The sequence below is a fragment of the Myxine glutinosa genome, chromosome 2 (assembly GCF_964187855.1).
Source record: "Myxine glutinosa chromosome 2, kmMyxGlut1.1, whole genome shotgun sequence".
In the NCBI taxonomy this organism is placed as follows: Eukaryota; Metazoa; Chordata; class Myxini; order Myxiniformes; family Myxinidae; genus Myxine; species Myxine glutinosa.
The window spans coordinates 112,470,234-112,485,536 of record NC_136262.1 but is presented as its reverse complement, the minus strand read 5'-3'; the positions used below and the strand labels follow the sequence as shown (position 1 = coordinate 112,485,536).

Below are 15,303 nucleotides of genomic sequence, written 5' to 3'. Positions count from 1 at the left end.
GAGAGAGAGAGAGAGAGAGAGAGAGAGAGAGAGAGAGAGAGAGAGAGAGGGTGGAGGAAGGATCGGAATTTAAGTGAAATTACCACCGAACTGAAATAAATGGACCGAAAACAACAGCAGAAGGGTTAAAAGCGAATACAAATAAAGGCCAGAGAAAGAGATAAGAAGAAGAAGGAGTTGTACCGGTTGGACAGGCAGTTGAGGGGCTCTGGCCTCGGTGCCCCCTTTGCCCTCCTCTCTTGCCTTCACCGATTGCAGGATGGCAAATATGTTTTTGGAGAAATCCTGTTACGTTGAGGATGACAAAAACCATGACAAGAAATTAAAGGCGGAATGTTGCTTCATTTGCTGAACGACACTGATAGTACAACACGTTTCCATCACAATGCTAATGTTATCCATCAAGGCTCCCAATGGCATCAACATAAAGCTATTGCTACAGCGCGAATCGGAAATAAAGCTAAACGTTCCCCATCTCCCCCCCCCCCCCCCCCCAAACTCCGATACCTCCTTACCTTTGCCGCACTCTGCAGCACAGAGCTACGACCTTTCCAGATCCTCTCTCTGTTCACGATATCCCTGGTGGCTCCAGCATCCGATTCGACGAAGGAACGAGGGGCCGGGGGTGCCCCACCCCCACTTGCAGCCTTACAACACAGACACACCCGTTATAACATCCACAACCGTGACAGACAGAACCGTCAGTCCACGTGATGCTGTGAACAAAGCCTCGTCCTATTCCACAAAGTAAATGTTAGATAACGAGTAATCAAGTCATGTCTTTGACACCACATTGCAAAACGGTTCCTTTTAGTGTATTATTCGTATTCTGGTGTTCTGCACGAAGGCAGGTTTGGTACTGCGGAAGCTGTTTCTTCGCAAGGGTTATACTGGATGGTTTGCCATTGCCATCCGGTAGGAAGTAGGGTAGCCTGGTGTGGGCTTAGCGGTTAGGGTGCCGGCTTGGGATCCTAGGATCCTGGGTTCGAATCCCGGTCGATCGCTGAATTAACGCCAGGGGGGTTGACTCAGCCTGTCATCCCTTTGAGATCGGCAAATTGAGTACCAGTTCCCTGGCAATTCCCTGTGTGTCGAAAAAGGCGACTAACAGGGTTGGTGTCAGGAAGGGCATCTGGCCGTAAAACATTGCTTCAAAAAGGGGACCAACCCCTGCTCTGCGGGGAAAAGTGGCCTCCAAAAGGTGGTGTTTATCCGGTCGGAGGTAGGGCAAGAATTTGTAACTTGTTCAGGGTGCCGGTGATAGCTTGCCGACTCTTCACAAAAGACACTTTGGGGATCTTCAACATCCACCAACTAATGTCGGGAAACCAGACGCCCAGTTTAACGTCCGTGCATCCGAGGGACGGCACACACATTGACGAATCACCCTGCCCGTGGAACACCAGGATGACAGTTTATAGCTGGGTCTGGATTCAAACCCAGGCGTGACAGCTTCGAGGCGAGTGTGCGTATCTCTAGGCCATCCTGTCAGCCAAATTTTAATACGACATGGCAAAATTACCACGTGTTGCTGGCGAGGTGGTCACCTTCAGGTGGTGAGGCCGGCTTTATATTGTGCCGGAAACTTTTTGCAAGATAGAGTTCTGTCTGATCTCCATTGTCTAAAATAACTGGTGTGTTGGGTAAACATTCTACATGGATCGATGCTTAAAAACTGAGGTGTAGTGGAACAGTGGGGTTGTGCAACCATGTGACAGGAAGGAGTGCACCGCAGCTTGGCCACTCCTCCAGTAGCATTAACTCTGAAGCACCTCCCGTGCAACGGCTTCTAGATTCCTGTGACTCACAGCTTATTCCATATTTACAGTGTTCCTATATTCTCAGTATTATTGTTGTGGCAGCTCTTTGCAAACGAGACACATCGATATGCATATCGGTGACGCTAGGCCATCCATCAATGGTTGTGCTGCTGTATATACACCTTCCCAAGGCGGAAACCAGCAATAAAATTGGAATTCCTCTGGATTATTTGCTGTCAAGTGAAGTCCAAAGCAAAGTATGCAATTTGAACGTGAAAATAACACGGAGTCCTCTTACACGTGATCCAATTGAGGATTATGAAGCGTCATTAGTAACACCCTCATCCACCATCACGGGAAGGAGCGATACAAAGTACATGTTTACGAAGACAATTTGCATCGCCCGACCTTCCGAACTCCTGGCGAGGACAGCAAATGAAGTTGTTAAACCCTTTACGTATGACCTGTAGACCCCTTAGCACGTTCCGTTGCTCGAGATTGCATAATGATAAGTAACGACCGAATACATTGACGATTTTGACATGTGGCCACACGTGCCACTGAGGACCATGTTTTGGTGGCCCGACGGAGTTATTGATGTAATTTCGCACCCGGGCCACCACCTATTCCAAACCCTGACTTGTATCGGGTTTGGTCAAAATCCCATCACCGGTTCACAAGTTATCGCGGTAACAAGATTTTACTGATCATAACCACAAACCTTTGACCTCTTGATACAAAAATCCAATCAGTTCATCTTCACGTTATGATACATACTTGTACCAAGTTTGATTTAAATCCCTTCAGCTGCTCTCAAGAATCACATTCTTATCTGACATGACCGCTGACCTTTGACCTTAATATATATTTATGCCAAGTTTGTAACAAATCCCATCAGTGGTTCACAAGTTTTCAAGGCAACAGAATGTTTACCGAACAGGACCTCTGACGTGTTGACCCCATAATCTAATCAGTTTATCTTTTCCATCATTATACATACTTGCGCCAAGTTTGACTTGGATCCCTTCAGCCGTTATCGCGGTAACGAAAGCCTATCACGGACGCACAAACCAAAACCATATCCGGTGACTCCGTCAGCAGAGGCATAAATACGTGAAAAATCACCTCCATGTCAGGGCGGATACTGGCGCGTTTTTTTGCCATGATCTTGGCCTTGATGGCAGCAATTTTCTCCACCGACATGGCCTCTGATAGGGACCTGGTGAGGTGAGAAAAGGAGTGAAGTGGTGGGGTGGTGACGGGGGCGGTGGTGCAGTACAATGCATTTTACATTTGGGTACAGAATGCTTCCAGTAAGGACGGGATTTAAAGCAAATTGATAACAAATTAGTAAAATGAGGATAAGGTAAAAGTTGTGTGAATGAATGAATGAATGAATGAATGATCGTTTTAAGGCCATTTTCCCCGCTAGAGCAGGGGTTAGCCTTGCGGGTCCCATGACAATCATGGTTCCCTGTTTGAGGCAATTTTTTTATGGCCGGATGCCCTTCCTGACGCCAACCCTTAGTCGCCTCTTACGATGCGCAGGGATACGGTGTACCTATTCTAACCGGGGTACACACCGGGATCATTCATCCCAGCAAGCTGGTACTCAATTTGCCGACCTCGTAAGGATGACAGGCTGAGTCAACCCCCCTGGCGTTAATTCAGCGATCGACCGGGATTCGAACCCAGGATCCTAGGATCCCAAGCCGGCACCCTAACCGCTAAGCCAACACCAGGCTATAGGATAAAAGTTGTGTGAAAGACTAAAACATAAGTGACACAATGCGAACGTACTAGACCCTGTTCAGGATGCCGCACACCATGTCAAATCTTGCATCATCGTTTTTACACTGGTCAGTAGTCTCGGTTACAAGAAAACATCGTAATACCTGATGGTTTCCGTGGTAACCGTTCCCTCCTTGTGGCCCTCAAGTCTAGCAGCGAGTCGAGCCTTGTCTTGTCGCACACGTTCCTCATCCTGCACACAATATGTGCGGCTCCGTAAAACGACTGTCCGCTTCACACAGAGGAATCTACAAAACAAAGATGAAGTCCCACAATGCTCCCACCTCGAGCCGAGGCTTCTTTGCCTCCGCCAGTAGTAGTTCATCTGCAGCTCTTTTCACTGCACGGAGAAGAGAAAATGAGAGATAAAATGAATTAAGAGTAAAGAGACCCAATAAAGGCAGCTGGATGAATGAAACGATGAGGGGCCAGAAAGGAGCATGGGGGAGCGAGGAGGGGAGAGGCACGGACGAGGGGAGGGAGGGGAGAGGCAGGCACGAGGGGAGGGAGGGAAGAGGCAGGGACGAGGGGAGGGAGGGGAGAGGCAGGGACGAGCGGAGGGAGGGGTGAGGCAGGGATGAGCGGAAGGAGTAGGCGAAGCAGAGAGGAGTGGAGGGAAGGGGGCGAGGCGGGGACGAGCGGAGGGAGGGGCGAGGCAGGGAAGAGTGGAGGGAGAAGAGGGGGGCGAGGCAGAGATGAACCAGTAGGGAGGAGAAGTGAGGCAGAGATGATCCAGGTGGAGGAGTTGAAGAGGCAGGTATTATTTGGGGCAAAAGGGCTAGGCAGACATGAGCTGGAAAGGGGAGGAGGTGAGGCAGACATAAGCTGGGAGAGAGTGGTGAGGCAGAGACGATGTGGGTGGGGGTGGGGGGGGGGGTGACGCAGAGACAATCTGGGAGTGGGGGGTGGGGGTGAGGCAGAGATGATCAGGGAGGAGGAGGGGAAAGGGAGAGATGAGCTGGGCGGAGGGTAGGTCGAGGTAGGGACGAGAGGAAGGAGGGGGTGAGGCAGGGACGAGCAGAGGGGCGAGGACGAGGCAAGGACGAGCAGAGGGAGAAGAGGGGAGGCGAGGCAGAGAAGGGCCAGTGGGGGAGAAGGTGAGGAAGAGGCGAGCCGGGAAGGGGGAAGGGTTTGGAATGCGAGGCAGAAAAAGCCCGGTGGGGGCAGAGAAGGGTTAGAGAGAGAGACAGACAGAGACAGACAGACAGACAGACAGACAGAGACAAGCCCAGAGGTGCAGTGAATCTTTTACATTGTGTAGGCCGCTGTAAACCAATCTCCAGTGGAGCACTTTTGTCAATCGATGCAGAAGAAGCTGAAAAATAAAGTGAGGGTGGGGATAGTGGTGGGTAAGGAAAGAATGATACAAGACGTTTTGACAAACTAATCATAAGAGGAAGAAGAATATTTGAGGCACAGCGATTTATACAAAGTGCCTGTTAATAAGTGCCAAACCAAAGCACCGAATTTGGTGCCCAAGTGGTTAAATCTTGCCTTTACAAACGAACCAATGTGCACCTCTTTCGCAGCCTGAGGGGTTACACCAGTCACTCTACAAAACACCAATTTAATTGTAAACAATTTACCAACACAGCTCACCTGCAACGACTACCACTCAATTATAAACTATATTAGCAGGGTAACCATCTCCGACGGGTTCATCGATCTCTCATCTCAAATAAGCAAGTTTTTTGTAGCGTGTGGCGGGTATAAACAGGAATTCAATGTAAAGTGACGATGTGGGCCATGACACGTGGTACACGCTTACCTTTATAGACAATGGTGGTCTGCTCAGAAGAATTATCGTTGGTGATTAAAATTAGGATCAACACACCGCCATTTCATGCGAGATAGTTTTATAAATCGTATCGTGCACAGATTAAACATTTTGTCATCAACATGACACCTGTAAAGTGTTTGTAAAGGTTAAGATGCCATGATTACCTCCATAAAATACAGTGAGAATGCCCCAACTCTGTATTAAATAAATAATTAAATAATTCTCGTATCCGAATCCATATTGAGATCTTCACCAAAATCGAATCTATTTGTCCTTGTGAGACACCTAACCGGTCCACCAAGTTTCGTCCAAATCCGTCCACATCTTTTTGAGATATCCTGCTCTGCATCGTTTTTGGCCCGATCTCCCAATGGTGAAGAATCACTTTTTAAAAAATTCGAGTAGCCGAATCCGAATCCTCACCAAAATGTAATCATGTCGTCCTTGTCACATACGCTACATCTCTGCCAAATTTCGTCTGAATCTGTCCACAATTTTTTCAGATACTTTGTTCACAAACAAACGGACAAATAGACAGGTGTGAAAACATAACCTCGATCCACCTTTGGTGGCGGAGGTAAATATACGATACGCAATTACATCAGATTCTTCTTCACCATTTTGTGAGCAGTCTGCTTACCTGTCTCTCCATTGAGATAAGCTAGAAGGTCCTTTCTATCAGGCCGACGTACCACAGGAATGTTTTCGGCCTACGTCAGACGATTCAACAGGACAAGACAAAAGTAAACGTCATCGAACAAAATGTAAAAATAGATGCAAATGATGAGTCACAATCACAGCATTTATACACTTCCTTAAAACAATCAGGTGAACACGAAGGTAACCTGCTGACGTCGCACATTATCTGAACATTATGTTAAAAATGTATTTTTACATTCCAATTTCATCACGGGACTTTGGCAACACCCAATCGCAGCAAGAGCAGCTTGACGGTCACTCTTGCTTGGCTCACACCTGGGAAGGTTCCATTGCCATGGCTGCTAAAAAGAACAGGCCTCAGTTGTAGGAGATTGTTACCATGGAGTAATCACCCATCCATGATTGGTTCTTCACCATGCAACAGTTCAGGACTATCTGAGAGCACCATGATGGTCTGTCAACGTATTGGGATAATCTACTGGTCTACAGAACATATTATAACCCCAATCCCCCACCTAAAAAAGGGGATAATAACTTCCTGAAAATGAAAGGTCAGGATCACATGAAAGAAGGGATGGAAATGGTGGGGAGCAGTGCGTGGGGCAATTACCGCGGCCAGCCGGACATACACCGGATGTGACAAGTGTACGTGGTTGAGAAGGAACAGAATCGAGTCCAGCGTGTAATATTCCTTTGGCTGCCCATCCTTGCCAGTCCTGAAAATGCACAGAAACAAATTGTCAAGGTACCCAAAAGCAGGTACACATAGGTTGTGTGAACTGTCCCATCCCTGCCCACTATATACATGGGGCGTGGCTCAAGGATAGCCGAACAACAATTGGTCAAATTTGAAGCCGCGATGCAGAAAATGGACACCCCACGCCTTACCGCTTTAGGTCAAAATGTCTAAAATACACTCCTCTTCCTCCGCCCTCACTCCACAGAAGTTGAACGCGATGCCCCCGCGGTGGTTAGGGAATGCACACTAAACTGTCGTGGTAAGAATCCTTCATTCAAATAGTTACCATTATTGTACTGTTCATACAGACAAAAGTGCATAAAAAAGTATCACAACCCTCTGTCACACCACTCCACCATCAATATCACACTCCACCATCAGTGTCACACTCCACCATCAGTGTCACACTCCACCATCAGTGTCACACTCCACCATCAGTGTCACACTCCACCATCAGTGTCACACTCTACCATCAGTGTCACACTCCACCATCAGTGTCACACTCCACCATCAGTGTCACACTCCACCACCAGTGTCACACTCCACCACCAGTGTCACACTCCACCACCAGTGTCACACTCCACCACCAGTGTCACACTCCACCACCAGTGTCACACTCCACCACCAGTGTCACACTCCACCACCAGTGTCACACTCCACCACCAGTGTCACACTCCACCACCAGTGTCACACTCCACCACCAGTGTCACACTCCACCACCAGTGTCACACTCCACCACCAGTGTCACACTCCACCACCAGTGTCACACTCCACCACCAGTGTCACACTCCACCACCAGTGTCACACTCCACCACCAGTGTCACACTCCACCACCAGTGTCACACTCCACCACCAGTGTCACACTCCACCACCAGTGTCACACTCCACCACCAGTGTCACACTCCACCACCAGTGTCACACTCCACCACCAGTGTCACACTCCACCACCAGTGTCACACTCCACCACCAGTGTCACACTCCACCACCAGTGTCACACTCCACCACCAGTGTCACACTCCACCACCAGTGTCACACTCTACCACCAGTATTACACTCCACCACCACCATCACCGACAAGACATCAAGACCAGCCTCATCTCCATCTCATCTGCTCCATCCTTTGAACACCTGGCTTTTAAGCTCTCTGGTCACACACAGTCAGTCATGGCTGTCGTCTACCGCCCTCCCAAACCACACCCATCATTCCTGTCTGACTTCTCCTACTTTCTGACCCAGCTCTGCTCCCTCTCCCCCTCAATCCTCCTCCTCGGTGATTTCAATATCCACAGGGACTCCACTGACTCCACTGACTCCACAATAACCACTGACTTCACCGATTTACTCACCTGCTTTAACCTCACTCAACATGTCAACTTTCCTACCCATAACCGTGGGCACATTCTGGACCTTGTCTGCTCTACTGGATTAATTTTGCACCATCTCTCTGGCTCCGACCTCACCCTCTCTGACCACTTAGCCATCACTATGACCATCAACATCCCCACCCCAGCACCAAGGCATTATCGCACTATCAACTTCCGTAAGCTAAACGCTCTTTCACCTACCTCATTCTCATCCACCCTCTCTGAAAAAATGTCTTCTCCCTTCGTTGACCTCCACACCCCTTCTGACCTCACTGACTACTGCAACCACACTCTCTCCTCCTGCCTTGACCAGCTTGCACCTATAAAAACCAAAACAGTTTCTTTCACCCATTCTGCTCCCTGGTTTACCCCTGAACTCCGCCTGATGAAAACTCGTGCTCGCCAACTTGAAAGACACCGCAATAAAACAGGTCTCACAATTCACTCCCAAGCCTACAAGGACCACCTACAACACTACAAAGATGCCCTCTCCCGCGCCCGCTCCGCCTACTACTCTCAAATTATCCACTCTGGCTCCGGAAACCCAAAAGCACTCTTCTCTACAATAAACAAACTCCTCAGCCCCCTGAACACCACCACCCAGTCATTCACAGTAGACAACTGCATCTCCTTCCTTTCATTCTTCCAATGCAAAATTGACAACATCTACAACAGCTTAACCACCACCGCACCCGCTCCCCCTCCAACCACCTGCCCCCCCTTGTCCTGCCAACCCCTGTCTCAGTTCTCCCCAGTCTCCCCTACTGACCTCTCTGAACTCCTCATAGGAATGAAAACTGCCACCTGCACTCTTGACCCCATCCCCTCCAGCTTTGTCAAGGCCTCCCTTCCTGCTCTCTCTCCACTTATCACTGCAACAATAAACTCCTCCCTGTCTACAGGCATCGTCCCACCATCCCTCAAAATTGCTGCTGTTACCCCCATTCTGAAAAAACCTGGACTCAACCCTTACACCCTAAATAACTTCAGACCCATCTCCAACCTACCCTTTCTGTCAAAAGTTTTGGAATGCGCTGTAGCCACTCAACTCAAACATCACCTCTCTGCCAATAACCTGTATGAAACATTCCAATCCGGATTCCGCTCCAACCACAGTACTGAAACTGCTCTCCTCAAAATCACCAACGACCTTCTCCTCTCCTCTGACGCTGACGCCGGCAACCTCAACATTCTCATCCTCCTCGACCTCAGCACCGCCTTTGACACCATCAATCACACCATCCTCCTCACCCGACTTGAAACCACCTTTAACATTACCGGCACTGCCCTCTCTTGGATCAAATCATACCTCTCTGACAGACGCCAGTTCATCTCCATCAATAACTGCAAATCCCCCACTGCTCCCCTCCCCCAAGGTGTCCCCCAAGGTTCAGTTCTTGGCCCCCTCCTCTTCATCCTGTACCTGTCCCCCCTTGGTCACTTAATCCACCGTCATGGTCTCCAATTCCACTGCTTCGCCGATGTCATCCAGCTTTTCATCTCCACCAAGTCCATCTCCACCGCCACTCACTCTATCCTGACAAACTGCATCTCTGAAATAAAATCCTGGCTTCAAATCAACTTCCTCAAACTTAACTATGATAAATCTGAAATAATCATCATTGGCCCAAAAACGCTCACCAAATCCACCCATAACTTTGCCCTCAACATCGACGGTTTCCCAGTATCCGCCTGCCCTCACATCCGGAATCTTGGCATCATCTTTGACCAAACCCTCTCCTTCGACAAATACACTAAACAGATCACAAAGACAGCCTTCTTTCACCTGAAAAACATCGCCCGTCTCCGTCCATCCCTCTCCTCCACGGCTGCAGAAACCCTCATCCACGCCTTCATCACCTCCCGTCTGGACTACTGCAACAGCCTCCTCTATGGTTCACCCTCAATAATCACCAATAAACTCCAATACATTCAGAACTCCGCTGCCCGTCTACTCACCCATTCCCGGACCCGTGACCACATCACCCCCGTCCTTTACAAGCTTCACTGGCTCCCCATCCCCCAGAGAATCCAGTACAAAATCCTCCTCTTGACCTACAAAGCCTTCCATAACCTGGCCCCATCCTACCTGACTGACCTCCTCTCCAGACACTCCCACCCGCAACCTCCGCTCTGCTGGTACCAACCTCCTGACCCCCCCCCCCCCCCATCCTGACCAAATTCAGATCCTGAGGGGACAGGGCCTTCTCCATCGCTGCTCCCACCCTCTGGAACTCGGTCTCACTAAAATCTGAAATGGACTCAAAATCCGAAATGGAGCGAAATGGACCTTCAAAATCATCCGAAATGGACTCAAAATCCGAAATGGAGCGAAATGGACCTTCAAAATCATCCGAAATGGACTCAAAATCCGAAATGGAGCCAGGGGGGTTGACTCAGCCTGTCATCCTTCCGAGGTCGGCTAATCTTCGCCGGTTAGGGTTGGGTTAGGGTTAGGGTCAGGGTTAGGATTGTTAGGGTTAGGGTTAGGTTGTTAGGGTTATTAGGGTTAGGGTTGTTCGGGTTAGGGTTGTTCGGGTTAGGGTTGTTCGGGTTAGGGTTGTTCGGGTTAGGGTTAGGGTTGTTAGGGTTAGGGTTGTTAGGGTTAGGGTTGTTAGGGTTAGGGTTGGGGTTAGGGGTAGGGTTTTGAGGTCCATTTCGCTCCATTTCGGATTTTAGTGAGACCCTCTGGAATTCACTACCTCACACCATCAGAGACTCCTCCTCACTCACCACATTCAAAACATCACTCAAGACCAACCTGTTCAACACTGCATTCAACATATAACCCACAGCATATAACCCCTGACTATCTCTTCTCCTTCTCCTTCCTTTTGCTTTGATTATTTACCTATTGATTTTTGTCTTTTTGCACTTGTTTTTTGTACTCTGTCAAAGCGTCTTTGGGCTTCTTGAAAAGCGCTATATAAAATAAATGTATTATTATTATTATTATTATCAGTATCACACTCCACCACCAGTATCACACTCCACCACCAGCATCACACTCCACCACCAGCATCACACTCCACCACCAGCATCACACTCCACCACCAGCATCACACTCCACCACCAGCATCACACTCCACCACCAGCATCACACTCCACCACCAGCATCACACTCCACCACCAGCATCACACTCCACCACCAGCATCACACTCCACCACCAGCATCACACTCCACCACCAGCATCACACTCCACCACCAGCATCACACTCCACCACCAGCATCACACTCCACCACCAGCATCACACTCCACCACCAGCATCACACTCCACCACCAGCATCACACTCCACCACCAGCATCACACTCCACCACCAGCATCACACTCCATCCACCAGCATCACACTCCATCCACCAGCATCACACTCCATCCACCAGCATCACACTCCATCCACCAGCATCACACTCCATCCACCAGCATCACACTCCATCCACCAGCATCACACTCCATCCACCAGCATCACACTCCATCCACCAGCATCACACTCCATCCACCAGCATCACACTCCATCCACCAGCATCACACTCCATCCACCAGCATCACACTCCATCCACCAGCATCACACTCCATCCACCAGCATCACACTCCATCCACCAGCATCACACTCCATCCACCAGCATCACACTCCATCCACCAGCATCACACTCCATCCACCAGCATCACACTCCATCCACCAGCATCACACTCCATCCACCAGCATCACACTCCATCCACCAGCATCACACTCCATCCACCAGCATCACACTCCACCACCAGCATCACACTCCACCACCAGCATCACACTCCACCACCAGCATCACACTCCACCACCAGCATCACACTCCACCACCAGCATCACACTCCACCACCAGCATCACACTCCACCACCAGCATCACACTCCACCATCAGCATCACACTCCACCATCAGCATCACACTCCACCATCAGCATCACACTCCACCATCAGCATCACACTCCACCATCAGCATCACACTCCACCATCAGCATCACACTCCACCATCAGCATCACACTCCACCATCAGCATCACACTCCACCATCAGCATCACACTCCACCATCAGCATCACACTCCACCATCAGCATCACACTCCACCATCAGCATCACACTCCACCATCAGCATCACACTCCACCATCAGCATCACACTCCACCATCAGCATCACACTCCACCATCAGCATCACACTCCACCATCAGCATCACACTCCACCATCAGCATCACACTCCACCATTAGCATCACACTCCACCATCAGCATCACACTCCACCATCAGCATCAGCCATCACACTCCACCATCAGCATCACACTCCACCATCAGCATCACACTCCACCATCAGCATCACACTCCACCATCAGCATCACACTCCACCATCAGCATCACACTCCACCATCAGCATCACACTCCACCATCAGCATCACACTCCACCATCAGCATCACACTCCACCATCAGCATCACACTCCACCATCAGCATCACACTCCACCATCAGCATCACACTCCACCATCAGCATCACACTCCACCATCAGCATCACACTCCACCATCAGCATCACACTCCACCATCAGTATCACACTCCACCATCAGTATCACACTCCACCATCAGTATCACACTCCACCATCAGTATCACACTCCACCATCAGTATCACACTCCACCATCAGTATCACACTCCACCATCAGTATCACACTCCACCATCAGTATCACACTCCACCATCAGTATCACACTCTATTAGTATTAACACACTCCTCCACTCTCCGACTCCGAGCCCCTCCGATCAAACAGGTTTCCACCACGTCTCCAATCTTCAATCCTCTCTCTCCACAGAACTTACCCCCAAACCACGTAGTTGGTTCGAACGCTCTTGGGCCACGAAAATTCCCCGAAAATAACCTCATCACCCTTCACCAGCACGTCCCGCCGCTGCGTATTATGCTGTCGCAGAACACTTAGCACGTCCGCCATGTTGCCAAGCCAGATTGGGTCCTACGTCATATCGTTCGACCATCGTTACCGGCGGTTGGTAAAGCTCTTCTTCCTAGATAAAAACAAAGTTTCAAATCGATCATTAAACTACATATGCTAGGATTAAAATACTCGTTATACTTTGTTTAACCGATGAAGAAAACTACTACGACTGAGTATAACAAAGTGTTGAACTTTTATCGCCAACTACACCACCATGGTTTGCAAAAGACGCACATAAACAGATGAAAACGTCTTCTCTTCACCCGAGGTTTTTATCTTTCTTTGAATTGCAATTTGGTCAGGGCTAAGTTCACACATATGCCCATGAAACAGACCGAATGGTGTGGAGGATACACCCTGTGTTCAGCATTAATGTGCTACCAGGAAAGAGCTGGAGAGCGCGACATATTAAATTTAATGATAAGGCCTTGCGGTTGTGAGTTGAGAATTGATTTATTTTAATAAGTTAACCCTACATTAGGTGAGATTATCATTCTTCTTCGGTTGACTCATTATCATAAAATGAACTATGCTTTTAATAGGAAGACAACATTTTGAATTAAAAAAAGTAGTCTCCCCGTCGGGGAATCGAACCCCGGTCTCCCGCGTGACAGGCGGGGATACTTACCACTATACTAACGAGGAACAGTATTCGATTACATGGGGAACTATATTCAAACACGGTCCAATAAAACGGTTTTACATTTCATCGGTTTATTTGCGACTGTGTTTGTCGTTTCTCCAATTTATTGATGACGTATATTTATATTCAATCCAATGAGGCTGCCGACCCACGTGACCGATGACGTCTTCAACCTAATTCTGTCTTGGGAGACCTCGAGCCTCCATCGACACAAGAGGGTTCCATTGACGGCAACAATTTGACCTGTACATGTCCTTCCCTCCATTTTTACTCCCACCTCCTCCAAACCTCCATTGTCTTCCCTTCCCGTTCCTTCCCTCCAACATAGCTTTTTCCTCCTCATTTTAGCTCCCCGCTCCCTGCTTGCGTATGTAATATATAGATTTTATTTTACTATATTGGTGGGCGGGGTACCGTTGCGAGTAAGATTAACATGTTAAACATACATCATTCATTGGTTTTGATGTTCAAGTTGTGCAAAGGGTTTCAAACTCAAACTTTTTCATCCGCAGCTCAATGGAATACTGTTCTCCCCTATGGGCCGGTGCTCCTGCCTCACACCTAGCTCGGCTTCACGCTGTTGAAACCAAAGCTTTCAGAATTATTGGAATCTCCCACGATGAAGCTAACTCCGAGGGTCTTTCACTCACTCACCGCAGGCAGGTAGGTGGTCTTTCCGTCTTCTACCGACTCCTCTCCGGCCTTGCTCCCCCAGCTCTTTCTGTGCTCTGTCCCCCAAATATTCCTACAGGTCGCACCAGATCTGCCAGCAACCTTCTTATGGTTAAGGCCAAAAAATATATATTACTGGTCTCTGGTCAGACCAAAGTTCCAGAATTGATGCGGCGATGCGGGGTTTTTTTTGAAAAGCATGGATTGCACATATAGAAGTGTTTTTTGTGTCCTCATGCCTCATCTGCCATGGCGCTGTCCAGAGAGAAATTAAAGACAGCCAATGGGACTTGCAGGCCTTTTTTTGTAAATAATGAACACAAGCTTGTTTTAAAATGTATTTATTCTGAAAATCATTAAGTTCTTCAAGCATATATAGACTGCCATTTCGTTCTCCAGATCGCCTCGCCGTACCGTTAACCGATGCGCATGTGGTCTAACAGGCCGATGGTCTCCCACGATCTCTTCTCCCAGTCCACCAGATTATCACAGACACTTACAACTTCATGACAAACAAGATAGGATCCAGGCCTAACTAACGAGACCACCCGCAGCTCTCTAGGCCTTCTGGTTGCTTCACACGAACCCGACAAAGAACGTCTTCGTTTCATTAAATGACAATATCCAGCCGATAGAGGCCTGGCATCGCGTGAGCGTCGTCCATGGCAACCGGTTCCGGCCGCCATCTTGGGTCGCATAAACAAGAGGGTGGGAAAGCTGTTGTTTGATCAGACGGACCTAACCTGTCAGTTTACGCCCGTAGCTTGCCCGTTGAGGCGTTTTCGCGGTATTGCGAGAAACTGAGGCTGTGTCATCTGAATGTGGACCCGTGTGGACCCACAAGTACGCCACACACACTCCACAGTCCACACGTACGCCACACACACTCCACAGTCCACACGTACGCCACACACACTCCACAAGTA

The 15,303-nt window shown here is 49.0% G+C and overlaps 1 protein-coding gene and 1 non-coding gene across 2 annotated transcripts in view; both read right to left on the bottom strand.

Annotated features, from left to right (window-relative positions):
* Window positions 1-13,127, bottom strand: part of CDC73 (cell division cycle 73) — a 31,294-nt gene extending 18,167 nt beyond the window's left edge. The window contains exons 1-9 of the mRNA XM_068103728.2: window positions 12,929-13,127; window positions 6,602-6,707; window positions 5,972-6,041; window positions 4,804-4,866; window positions 3,836-3,891; window positions 3,656-3,744; window positions 2,886-2,979; window positions 516-647; window positions 184-285 (exon numbers count right to left, since the gene is read on the bottom strand). Of these exons, the coding sequence (XP_067959829.1) occupies window positions 184-285; window positions 516-647; window positions 2,886-2,979; window positions 3,656-3,744; window positions 3,836-3,891; window positions 4,804-4,866; window positions 5,972-6,041; window positions 6,602-6,707; window positions 12,929-13,059 (843 nt within the window). The 5' untranslated portion in view covers window positions 13,060-13,127. The remainder of the gene's footprint in view (window positions 1-183; window positions 286-515; window positions 648-2,885; window positions 2,980-3,655; window positions 3,745-3,835; window positions 3,892-4,803; window positions 4,867-5,971; window positions 6,042-6,601; window positions 6,708-12,928) is intronic.
* Window positions 13,128-13,635: 508 nt separating this feature from the next.
* Window positions 13,636-13,707, bottom strand: TRNAD-GUC (transfer RNA aspartic acid (anticodon GUC)). Its single transcript has one exon. It is a non-coding gene; the product is annotated as a tRNA-Asp (tRNA).
* Window positions 13,708-15,303: the final 1,596 nt, after the last annotated feature.